This window comes from Lissotriton vulgaris, chromosome 5 (genome assembly GCF_964263255.1).
Source record: "Lissotriton vulgaris chromosome 5, aLisVul1.2, whole genome shotgun sequence".
Taxonomy (NCBI): domain Eukaryota; kingdom Metazoa; phylum Chordata; class Amphibia; order Caudata; family Salamandridae; genus Lissotriton; species Lissotriton vulgaris.
In genome coordinates this window covers 1,048,894,761-1,048,906,715 of record NC_141693.1, presented here as the reverse complement: position 1 = coordinate 1,048,906,715, position 11,955 = coordinate 1,048,894,761, and the positions used below count along the sequence as shown (strand labels likewise).

Sequence of the window (11,955 nt, the reverse complement as noted above, 5' to 3'; positions counted from 1 at the left end):
GGGAAGAGTTGAGTAGGGTACATTGGCTACGGTGGGTGGATTGGGCCAGAGTGGACTGGGGTAGATTGGTGGATTACAGTTGGGTAGATTGGAGTAGAGTGGAATAGGGTATATTGGAGTGGGGTAGTTTGAAGTGGGGTAGGGTACAGTGAAGTGCAGCAGATTGAAGTAAAGTAGATTGTAGTGGAGTAGGGTGGATTAGATTGGAGTGGGATAGATTGAAGTAGAGTGGAGTGAAGGGTGGTAGATGGGGTTAGTGTGGAGTAAAGTGGGGTAGATTGGGTTGACTGGAGTAGGGTGGAGTGAGGTAGATTGGATGGATTGGTGTAGGGTATAGTGGAGTGGGGAAGATTGGGGTAGAGATGAGTGGGTACATTGGAGTGAAGTAGAGTGTGAGTCGATTAGGTTGGAGTAGAGTATGGTACAGTGGTGTGGGGGTAGACTAGTGGCGGGGGGTAGATTGTGGTGGGGTTGAGTGGAGTGAGGTAGATTGAGTTAGGGTACATTGGAATGGAGCAGGGGTAGAGTGGAGATGGAGTAGAAGGGAGTGGAGGGATGTAGAGTGGAGTGGCGAGCAGTGTTTTAAGTGTCTTACAGTGGAGTGGAGTGGCATGGCGTAGAGTGGCTTGGCATAGAGTGGAGCAGAGTGTTATAGAGGGAAGTAGAGAGGAGTGTTGTAAAGTGGAGTGGCATAGTGTGGAGTATACATAGTGTGAAAGTGCCCTGCTATTACAGGCAACACATTTCCAATTTAAAATGGCCATTACATGTGCACAGCCATACAGTTTTACTGTGCACAAATGATAATGTGTGGAAATGTCATCACTAAGTGCATTGATTTGTTTTGATCATATTAAAATATTTGTTGTCCTCCACACTTATCTGAAATATCATCACAGTTCTTTTTTTGTGTGCTAGAAAAGATAACATCCTACAGCCTGTCCTCTCGCAAGGGTACTCAGCAGGATGGATTTTCACAGAAGTAATCTGACTTTGAAGTCAGCGACAGAAAAGTAAACACCAAGTTCCCTCGGAATACAAAGCCTGACATTTGACTTCTGTCCTGAAATTCACAGAAAATGAGACAAGCTAAGAACAAGATTTAAAGATAGCGGGTACTCACAAGAGAGACTAAGTCAAGCCGGACAGCCTAAAACAACAAGCAACCGACAGAGCCAGCTAGGAAAGAAGCACTCTGTAAAGTTGCGCAACAAAACGATAAAATTGTGCGAGCAGTGTAAGGACATAAGTACATGGGCCATGCTCTATGGGAGGATCACAAGCAAGAAGAGGGACATGCCGACCACAGAACTGACCAGCAGGAAGCAATAATTGTGAGTTGCCTTGAAGCCCACCAATGGTAAGTAATGGGAAGGCTCCAAGCCCATTAACAGTAAACAAAATGTCTTAACCCCTTAGCTGCGGCGGCTATTCTGCCGCAGCGCTAGGGGGAGGGGGGGGGCCGCGCGGTGCTCCCGTACTCGTGACGGAACCGCTCAGTCACGAGCCTCGGGTGGGCTGTGCTTGTGACGGAGCGGTTCCGTCACGGCCACGCCGCTTAATAGAACGCACGCGCAGGTGCGGCGAGCCGGCCGTGACGGAACTGCTCCGTCACCAGCACAGCCCACCCGAGGCTCGTGACGGAACGGTTCAGTCACGAGCACGGAACGGGTTAAAGAGACTGAAGACGCACCGTCTATGAGAGACCTAAACACAGCACCGTAAGTCACAAATTTACTGAAATTCATGTAAAACAAAATGAAAATCTCTGTGTTGCACGAAGGGGAAAATGTGCTTTGCTGTATTTACAAAAGGTTACTTACGTATTATGTAATTGGGAGCACTCAATAAGCGTTATACTGCAGTGCACAGGTGAGTTAATGGTGTCTTGCATGAGATTTGTACATGCCCTGCAGTAAAAATGTCTATGTATAGGTAACGCTCATTGTAAAATGCACAATAGGGATGTATGATGTTACCACACGATCAAAATGATCGCGGTACATCACAACGCAGTTTTTACAATGCAAGTCGTTACCACGACTTGCGCTGTAGGGTGCTGGACTTAGGAATAGTATAATTTACTATTCCAACTCCAGCCTACGTACAGTAGGGAAGGTGTTGGAATAGTAAATCTACTATTCCTTAGTCTAGAGCACCCTCCTGTGCAAGTCGTGGTAACGGCTTGCGTTCTAAAAGCTGCGTTGTAATGGTACTGCCGTGTTTTGACCACGTCGTAAAGGTTGTTTACCGTCACATACATTACCAGTGTTCCGCATAGGAAAACAAGGAGAATTTGTTTTTACCCATTGTTTCCACCTGGTTTTTATTTAGCATTAGGATGTCATACAGACCCATGTCACAGTCCATTAGTCATTTTGGCTGTGGAATTCTAGGGGGCTTAATGCTGTCCCCTCCCCGTTACTAACAATTTGGTTTTCATTAAAAGAGGTTTGGTTCTATAGGAGGTTTGGTTCTATATTGCAAGGGCCATCTCATTATACACTCACCTAAGATTTTCAGCATATAAAGCTAGCTCTTTGTACTCATTCTCTTTCCAAGGCGACTTTAAACTTCTACAAAAATCAGGCAATGCATTTCTAAACAGTCCAGCTTGAGCTAAGCAGTCTTCACAAGACTAGATGTAAAGTACTCTAATAAACTTGATGTTTCTACTGTAACATAAGGCACAGAAGCTCCTGTGTTTAAAGAATCTAACGCCCTATGAATAGCATAATGAAAATGCTAATGTTATTAAAGTGCAAACTGCCCTCCTCGAGGTAAGTCTTCAAGGTGGACGCGAAAAGCCGAAGCATTATTGTGGATAATTGCTATTGCAGATAGTTATTTCACTTCCACTTGGAGATCAGTGATTTATTTTTAATTGTGAAGCCATGTGCCTTCCCAAGGAAGGCAGAAACACCTCAAGGATCAGTTTTATTAGTCATTCAAGCTTTCTTCTACCCTCCCAAACGCCTTTTTTTCAGCCTCTTACTTGCTATCCTATTGTGGTGGTTATGAATTAAGATGAAGAGCATATGGCAAGGATGGAAAAGTACAATTCGCCTACGCTGTCTCTATTGGCGAAGATCCAAGACTCATTTGGATATAGATGATCACCGGTTTGAAAAGCTAAAACAAAAATGAAATGCACCCACAGTTATTACCAGTGGTTAAAGATCTAGGGAGGCATTGAGAACTGAAAGCCTGGGAGAGGCAATATCTCTGTTCTGGGTGCATCCTATCCCTAGGTGCTTTACAAAACACTTTCAATATTTTTTTATTTAATTAGAAATACAATTTCGCAAACTGTTCAGAAATTCTAAAGGGCCCGTAAGTTTATAATAGCGGTAAGGAATACCCAAGACTGAGAATTGCATTTTGCAAACAAAACACTATTTTTCAGACAACAAACAACTATAAAAGACAACATGAGTACAATCTCCGAAAAATATGTCTTTATGAAATATGAACATAAGAACAGACAATGTGAATTCACAAATGCATGGTTTGAATTTTATACTTGGACATGGCGGTAAGAACTGTAATAAAAGGTTTGGTCCATTCATGATGTGTAGTTAGGTACATCCTGAGATTAATAAAAAGTATTCTGGTATGATATTTGATCATATACATGTCATCTTATTTTGTCTTTTCAAACAGTTCTTAAAAGATATAAACAGAAAACTCTGCAGACTTGTCACAACAGGAACGCTACAAAGGCAGTCAGACATGTCCTCATAGCGAGTAGTAAATATTGTACATTTAATGCAAATCTTGATTATAAGAAATGTTTCCCTGGACGGCATTCCCATCATCACCAAAGTTATAAGAGAAATGAAGATACATTGCCTGATGTATCAAAGGATTTCTGTGTCAATGGGGAAATGCATTGATACATAAGGGACACAACTTAATATTAACCATTGCTGAAGGTAAGTGGGTAGTAACACTTCTGAATTTGCTAATACAAAAGAGCATTTCTAAATTTCCACTCATTCTCTGATTAGCACAAAATCTAAAAAAGACAGAGAACATAAACACATTTGGGGGGTCGTCTTGCAGGTGCACGCCTGATTCAAAAGGACCTCTTCACCTTGTAGAAACTCATTTTAAATCAGCAGTGCCCCTGAGGGCCATGAACACTTGGATTTGTATATATATTTACGACAAGGCAAGTATTTGACTTCTAAAAACACTTAACATTAATACATCATGTTTTATTTCTATGCACTTTAAATCCTGCTGTATTCTGAGCACATTACACTGTTCTAAAGACAAATCCTTGCCAAGCTCGTGTTTCCTATTACACTGCCATCTCAACAAAAAACCAAGTCCTGGTAGTCATTCCTGTAGTACAGATGTGGGTGGTAAAAGAAAGACAATACATAGACTGTGCAAATTGATAAAGGGATATACAACAAATTCTAAACATAATGCCATGATTTATAACAATAGTTTTGTCACTAATTACATTGTTTTTAACATAATACAAATATATCCTTTGCAAATCAGATGACACATCAAAACAGGTTAATAAACGACAGTTTGGGCAAACACAGAGGCACTTAACATAATTTTACTTTGATTTATGTAGAATTAATTGCAATCTCTGTAGGCGTCTATGTGTTGGCAGTGGCAGAGAGGTCGCTCAGGGTAAAGTGATAACTCCGTTTGTTTCACTGCAAGTAGTTCAAAAATAAATCAGATGAGATGTTTGCAAGGCGACCTACCAGTGCAGTACAATACTCATCAAATAAATAAAATAGGTTTTCAAATCCTCAATAAGCAGCAAAGGGTTTCATAATGGCAATTTATTTTCCAAAATGGCACACTAAAAATATATATCCATTCGCACCATTTATGGGATGATGAGATGGACTCAGCCAATCATAATTCTTAGAATGTTGGCATTAGCTACTGTATGCTTGGATTCCAGGATTAGTGTGTTTAGCCTGTGCTGGGTGAGACTCAGGGGACTGGTGCCCATAATATGCCCACACACTTTTGGGCATTAAAGAATATTAATTGTCTTTTCCCTTATTACATGCCTTCCTCTCAAGTCCATAATTCGGGGATGGGCAACTAACAGGAGGTAACACCATCAACAGAAGGCAGTAACCCCACTTAGTATGTTGAGCAGAGAGCAAACATGCTTTATTTAACAACCTAATGGTAACCCTTTGTAAAATGCAATACATGGGCCCCATTACCCACCAAAATCAGCAGGGAAATCTTCACAGTATGAAAGTCTGAAAAAGTAGAAACAGTAGAGTATGGCACAAGGACGCATCAGTTTTCCCTTTAGAAGCAAGACTTGATTTTAAAATCGGATGTAAAAGTATGACAGGAACATGCACAGCACTACGTAGCCATTTCAAAGTTTTTCATATACATATATATGTCATCAAACGCACAGATATAAAATGCATTTTATCCCTGGCAGTGTAAATGTTAAACAGTACATGTCTGAGAAGGGTAGGGAAATTGGGACTGAGGTGGTGTCATTCAGAACAAGCCTTGATACACAAGGAACCTGAATGCCAGATGATCAACACACCACTGAAACCTCTATCCAAGCAGCTCAATAAATACAATGTGTTGGCCATAGAGGTTTTGGCATAACACAGTTTGGCATGATGTACATTTTGAAACTGAAGCTCAACCGGGTGAGAATACAAAAATGAAGAACACATGAATTGCAGTTTTCTCACTCTTCAAACATGTGCCCGTACAATAGAAAAAGACTATAAATGAAGGTTTCTTTTCATTCAGATTATTTTCTTCACAGCTCTTTGAATATCTAATTTTTTGGGAAAGGAACAAGCACTGTAATACACAATTCTCGGACTTTCCTGTTGTTAAATAAATAGAAAAACACGTCATTTAAAACTTGCATACAGTGTACAAGAAATTAATTAGAACATGCCATATAGTTGACCAAGTGCTTTAAGGAATGCAAATGTGAAACAGAAAAAAACCATGGACCATGCAAGATTATACTGCTACAATTGGGTACTGCTTTTCTACAAATAGAAAAAATGTAAATCAAATACTACACTCAAAATAAATAAAAATAAAAAAGGTTTCTGGTACCCTGTAAGCTTCAATTCATTATAATCTGAGGAATGGAGGTACAAAAATACACACCGTATCCTCCCAACTTTCCGCTGCATAGATTTACTTCCCGGCTATACAGTGAAAGTTCATGTGTATGAGCCTCTTCTGACCTCTAGGCCATTTGGAAATACTGTAGCGCATTGCTACTCAGGTAGAGTACCTGTACTCCATTGCTAAAGCTGCTAGAAATCCATTTTAGAGGCTACAGCTCGTATTGTTATGATTCCTCCTGTGTGCCCAATCTCTTTCTTTGTTAATGGTTCTTCCTTCCCTTGGTCGACAGTATCACTTGGTTGCTCCTCTGCTCCCCGCTTGTATTTTACCTTTCCACTTAAAGTACCAGAGCAGACGTTTAGATAATGGGAGGAAAGGTTAAAGGCTTCTTCCTGTGGCATCTTCTCATTTTGGACCTGAAAAGGGCCAAGAGTTAGAAAAAAACCTTACTCTCAACGAGAAGCACTACTCCTGGGGTAAGTGGGGCTAACACCATTCCTTCATTTATCTCAAAGACAGCTAACGCGGAGTTGGTACAGACACTCTGGACTTTACCCCCCACAGTCAAATGAGAAGGCTGGTCTAACTCTTAGCTTTACTCAGACAAATGAAGGAGGGTTGGAACAGCTGTTCATGGTCAATTGAACATGTTTTGTTAATTGCTTCTAGGTTTACCCCAGACAACTTAAACTGGGTTGGGATGGTACTTCCCCAGTTCACCTCACAATTAACTTATAATCTGCAGTTTGAGCTATATACGCTAGGCTGGAAAGGTGTCCCAGGACTTACCACCACCCCCACCCCGAGATTCTTCAAATTCACTTCTCTGATCATTTAGAGACACAAGAGGTTGATATAAATTTGCCCTGGACTCACTCCAATAATATTAACTATATCATCCTTTGCCCTTTACAATGGATGAACCCCGGTGTAAACGCCATGGTTGTACATAATATCTAACTTAGCAAAAGCTAAAAAGCAACAAGAAGAGACAACATCCAAGTAACCTCGCTGTCTAATCAGTGCAGGCTAGATGACAGTTATAGGCTATTCCCAGTCCTGGTACCGCCTCAACAGACTTTCCATAAGATATATTTGTGTGGTCAAAAAGCCACCATCAACCTAAACCAAACCACGCAATACCAAAGAGAACAATCAGACAATGCATGAAGGGATCTGGCTGGCATCCTGGTGGACTTTAATATAGTTTACCCCTGCATGTCCTCATTTTATTCAAAACTGAACACCCTAAAGCATTACTTTTACTGCAGATGTCTGTGATGCAGATCATTCAGTCGGACTTTTGTCCTTGATCTCTGCCCTAGTTCATTAAAGCTGGTACAAACTGCTACAGCTCAAAACGTTAACGGGAGACCCTTCTGTCTTTTAAAAAGACTCCATCTTGCTTTGCATGTTAGTTAATTTGCATTAAATTTGCTTGTGGGAGTCTAGATTATTCAGTGTATACTTTAGAGGAAAGGGTGAACCTGAGGTCGAAGGCAGAGGGCAATTTAGAAAGGAAATCTTTACCACAGCTAAATCTGTCCAAAAGAACCTTTTGTTCAGGTTGACAGGTAGAAGATACTGGCTTTATATTTCGATACGTCATTTCACTATTCAGGTCTTGGGTATTGATCTGCCAATTGAAGAAACCACTACGAGGATCGTAAGGTAAGCAATGATCTGGTGGTCGAGGAGGAGAATGTAGGAAAATAGGAAACTAATGCTTTTAAAACCTTAATCCACACATCCTAAACATTACAAATCCTAACATAAAGATGACTGCCAGAAAGTTACATCCAATTATACATGTTCAACCTACAGCTAATAAATGGCACTGGCAAAAAGATGGTTCTCCATTGTCAACACTGCGTAAGAATCGGGCCTGAATCTCTTATAGGACTACACAAATAACACAAAGGAGGAACAAGTGGTTAGTTTCAACTTTGACTTTCTGTTGTTGGTTTTATTGTTGGAAGGGTGCGAGTTGTGAGAGATTCAGTGGATGCTGGGTGGGGCAGAACTATTCCCTAGCGATGGAGAACTCTTTATGCAGTTGTTAACTCATTGGACAGACTCTTGACCAGCTTCTTTCTTTACTACTTAAAAAAACATTCCGAACAAGTCCCTCTGATTTGAACAAGTATCCTCAAAGTGGCAGAAAGAAAGGAAGCAACCATTCACTTCTAAACATCATGCATGTGCTGTCAATTTGAGTGTGATCACCACAACCGAAGTACAACAGTGCTGTTCTTTGGTGCATGAAAACAATGTCCACCATCTTTTGGTGGCAGAGACTCTTTCTGGTAGCATATGGAGGAAACCTCAATCGAAGCAATGTAGGCATTCTATGCTAGCCTCAATAACGGGACTGTGTTTCCAAGTGTGCTCTCCTTCAAGGATGGTATGCTAACTCTTCATTCTCAAAAGTCCCTAGAACGGATAAGATTAAGAAAAAAGCTCTTTTCAGTGTGATGGTAGAAAATTACTGTGTTGAAGACAACAGTCCACTTAAGGGAGCAAATAAATAAAAAAAGAAACGCCGAACATCTGACAGTTTGGTACGGCAGAACCGCAAAGGAGTCCGGGCGCACAGGAAAGGCAAGTATGTATAAGTGCCCTGGCACATGCAGTTATTATGGAGGAACATACAAGATTTTGGTGATCTCCACTTGCTCAATATCCACATTAGTTGGGGTGTGAGAAGGATCTCTATAAGACTAATTATGGCATATGTCACACACAAAAATAATAGTTTTACAAGTCTTGGGATTTTGCCAAACATTTTTATAAAGTTACCAATTTATCATAAACCTATTTCTGGAAACCTTTTAAAATATTAGATGTTCATTTGTATGCCTAACGCTGAATTGGACCGTTAGTGTTTTTACCAAACAAATGCGCCATAACATTTCTTTTTCTCATGCTGGAAAATACTTTTTCTTGTGAAGAAACCCCTTTCTCCTGTAACCCGATTCAAAATGAAGAGGCACTTCAAAACTTTTGCCACACAATTTGCATTCTTACTCAATCTTGTGCAACTTATCTTTGATCTGCAAATTCACTGGCCATTTTGGTCAATGTGAATACCACATGCTTACATATTTTGTGGGTTATCAACACATTCCCAAAACTCAACTGCTTACCTTTCCCACTGAAATAACCATGTTCCTACCGCAAATCTTCACATGGCAGATGTGTAAATACAGTCACACTGAGGGACTTTCTGTAGTCATAAGTGCTATCTACAAACGCAAATGCCTGAAGACCAACATTCTGGAAATCAGGATCTTAGGTCTGCAATGGCACTTTAGAATGACTAAGTAGAACTTAAATGTGCATAACGTTTTGTGAATCAGACCCTATTATTAATTTAGGATATCGAAAACTGGGTTTGTGTACAGATGTCATGTACATTTGGCATAATTTTTAGGGGCTCAGCTATGTGTTTTAAAGGTAGTAAACGTGCACAAAGCTTGGCCCTTGTGTACTAGACCCAGAAAGCAAGCTACCAGATGTATAAGAACTCCCAAATTAATCAGATATGCTTGCATACATTTTAAAACAAAATTATTATACACAATTTTTCCATATTCTGTGATACTGTTTACATGGGAAATCCCTTTTCACTAAATGTCTTTCCATAAAAACTTGATTAAATATGTAGGGATGTATCCCTTGTGTTAGAAATATTTAAGTGCTTGGCGTGCGTATTTGAGCTTTCACTCCCTTTACCCAGTCCGTGCTGAAATGATAATGAAGTGAATATACATTTGATCCAAAGGCTCACATTCACAGCAGATTCTGCAATTCTCAATCAGTTGGTCTTGATTTGTTAAATGGTCTTAATGTCCTGAGGCGGCCTGTTCTGGGATGCAGCTTGGCGATGGGCCTTCACTGTCTGGAGGCGTTTTCCGTGTAAGCTGAATTGGGACCACATGAAGAGCTGCAATAATGCACATGTGATTGGAACGTAGACGAGAAGGTAGAAGCACCCCTGACGGAGAGTTGTAGTCCATACTGCGCTGGGTTCGAGCTGTGGCTGGGCACTTACAACATTATTCATGGCGTCCCGCTGAAAAATGTCATGTCCTGAAATAAAATAGTGTGCGTATCAGAAACAGAACGGTACAAAGAACAACATTCTACTCTTTACTTTTTTTTGTACACTAAAGGGAACAGTACAGGCATGGATTGCCAAACACAAATGTTTTGGTTCACACTACTACTGCAGTAATTTCCCAACTTTCTAGCATGAGTGGAAAGATTTTATGAGGTAAAATTGCCATCAGTTTACGGTTGAGCACTTGACTGAGGTTAAGATAACTGTCTTTGAAGAGGCCTTCATGAAGTTCAGGATTAAATGGAGGAAACCAAAGCAAATTTGAAAATCCAGTTGGTGGCACTATCAGTTGCAGAAAAAAATATATTGGCAGAAAATATATATATTTTTAAATGTCACAACAAGAACACTAAACTGGCGTTTGTATAATCTATGATCATATTTGAATCATAGAAGAATGGTCTAAATAGAATTTATCTTGTTTGAGCATTTCAAGATTACAGTAATTGTAGACAAGCATTGGCAAAGCCAATATGTCACGCCTATGCAAGAGCAATTGGCTTTGCTAATGTGTTTTAGCCATGTTGTACACCAGCCTGGCGGCTGTTCAGCATGGCTAAAAGTTAGTGGGGTAGAGGAGAGTGTTGCAGAGTGGAGTGGCACTGAGTGTTGGGTATTGGAGAGGCAAAGAGTGGAGTTGCATGGTGTATAGTGGAGTATCGAATGGACTGATGTGGAGTGCATTGGCATAGAGTGTTGCAGACTGCAGTGGCGTAGAGGGCAGTGGTTCTATCTATTCAAGCTAGGCATTGTGCTTAATAAGCATAGCGAGAGTGCTTGTCATCACAACAGTTTCATCAGAGGCACTGCCTCTTGCCAGCTTGGAGAGGTATAGAGATGCCTACCTGATACTTAAGCATCCCATGAGGCCATCACTTAAACCTCTGAGGCTTGCAGCTTTCAGACAAAGGCAGCTGGTCTAAAACACCCCGACTGCCCTGACAGACATTTAACATGTCCTCAGACATCCCAAGTCAAAGCCCTCATCCATGCCCAAGAGACCAAAGAACAGATAGAAAATTAATTGCCTCGTACTCCGAATCACAATTCTCATAGCACTGAGCAGATGAGCTGGAACATTCCTGGAATGTTGAGAGGTGGTGTCCAGGTTTCTCCCTAAGAACAGTCTAGGTTTCTCCCTGAGAACATTAAAAAATACAATTAGGCCAAATGGTGCTTTTCACATCTCAGCTTTTTAAAAAAAACAAATTTGTTAAAAAACTAAACATTTTCAAGGCGGTCCTTAGAAGATTCTAATAAAATAAACCAAAATATTAAAGTAGTGCTTACTGAGATTGATTTTTCCCAGGGGTGTTAAGGCAACCCACTCCCAAAGATCATGTTAAAAATGGTCCAAATGGGGCAGTTCTACATAAACTGCTAAATAAAATAAGCTTTAAAAGATGATCTGAAAAGCAACAATGACAAATTGCAACACTTTCATAGTGTGCCAGGCACGTCTGATACTTTTTTGGTGTGAGGATTTCCTTCACCCAACAATCTAACACTAAGAAAACATAGCAAAACTGAGTTTTTTTCTGTTCGGTTACCTCCAAAAGTGGTTTAAATGTTATAGCTTGTATAGGCAGTTCACGTAATCCTGTTATGAAATGTGACATGGCTTTCTATCATTTATAAAGGTGTTTATAGTATATCTTTCTTCAATGTGCTACATCCTTGCATTATCCCCCATGCCATCAGTCAACAGTCAGCTGGGC

At 40.4% G+C, this 11,955-nt stretch overlaps 1 protein-coding gene across 2 annotated transcripts in view; it reads right to left on the bottom strand.

Moving 5' to 3' along the window:
• Positions 1 to 3,443: 3,443 nt before the first annotated feature.
• Positions 3,444 to 11,955, bottom strand: part of SLC68A1 (solute carrier family 68 member 1) — a 183,234-nt gene continuing 174,722 nt past the window's right edge. For both annotated transcript variants that reach the window (XM_086922687.1, XM_086922688.1), the window contains one exon: positions 3,444 to 10,206. In XM_086922687.1, coding sequence (XP_086778813.1) covers positions 9,950 to 10,206 — 257 coding nt within the window. In that variant the 3' untranslated portion in view covers positions 3,444 to 9,949. The remainder of the gene's footprint in view (positions 10,207 to 11,955) is intronic.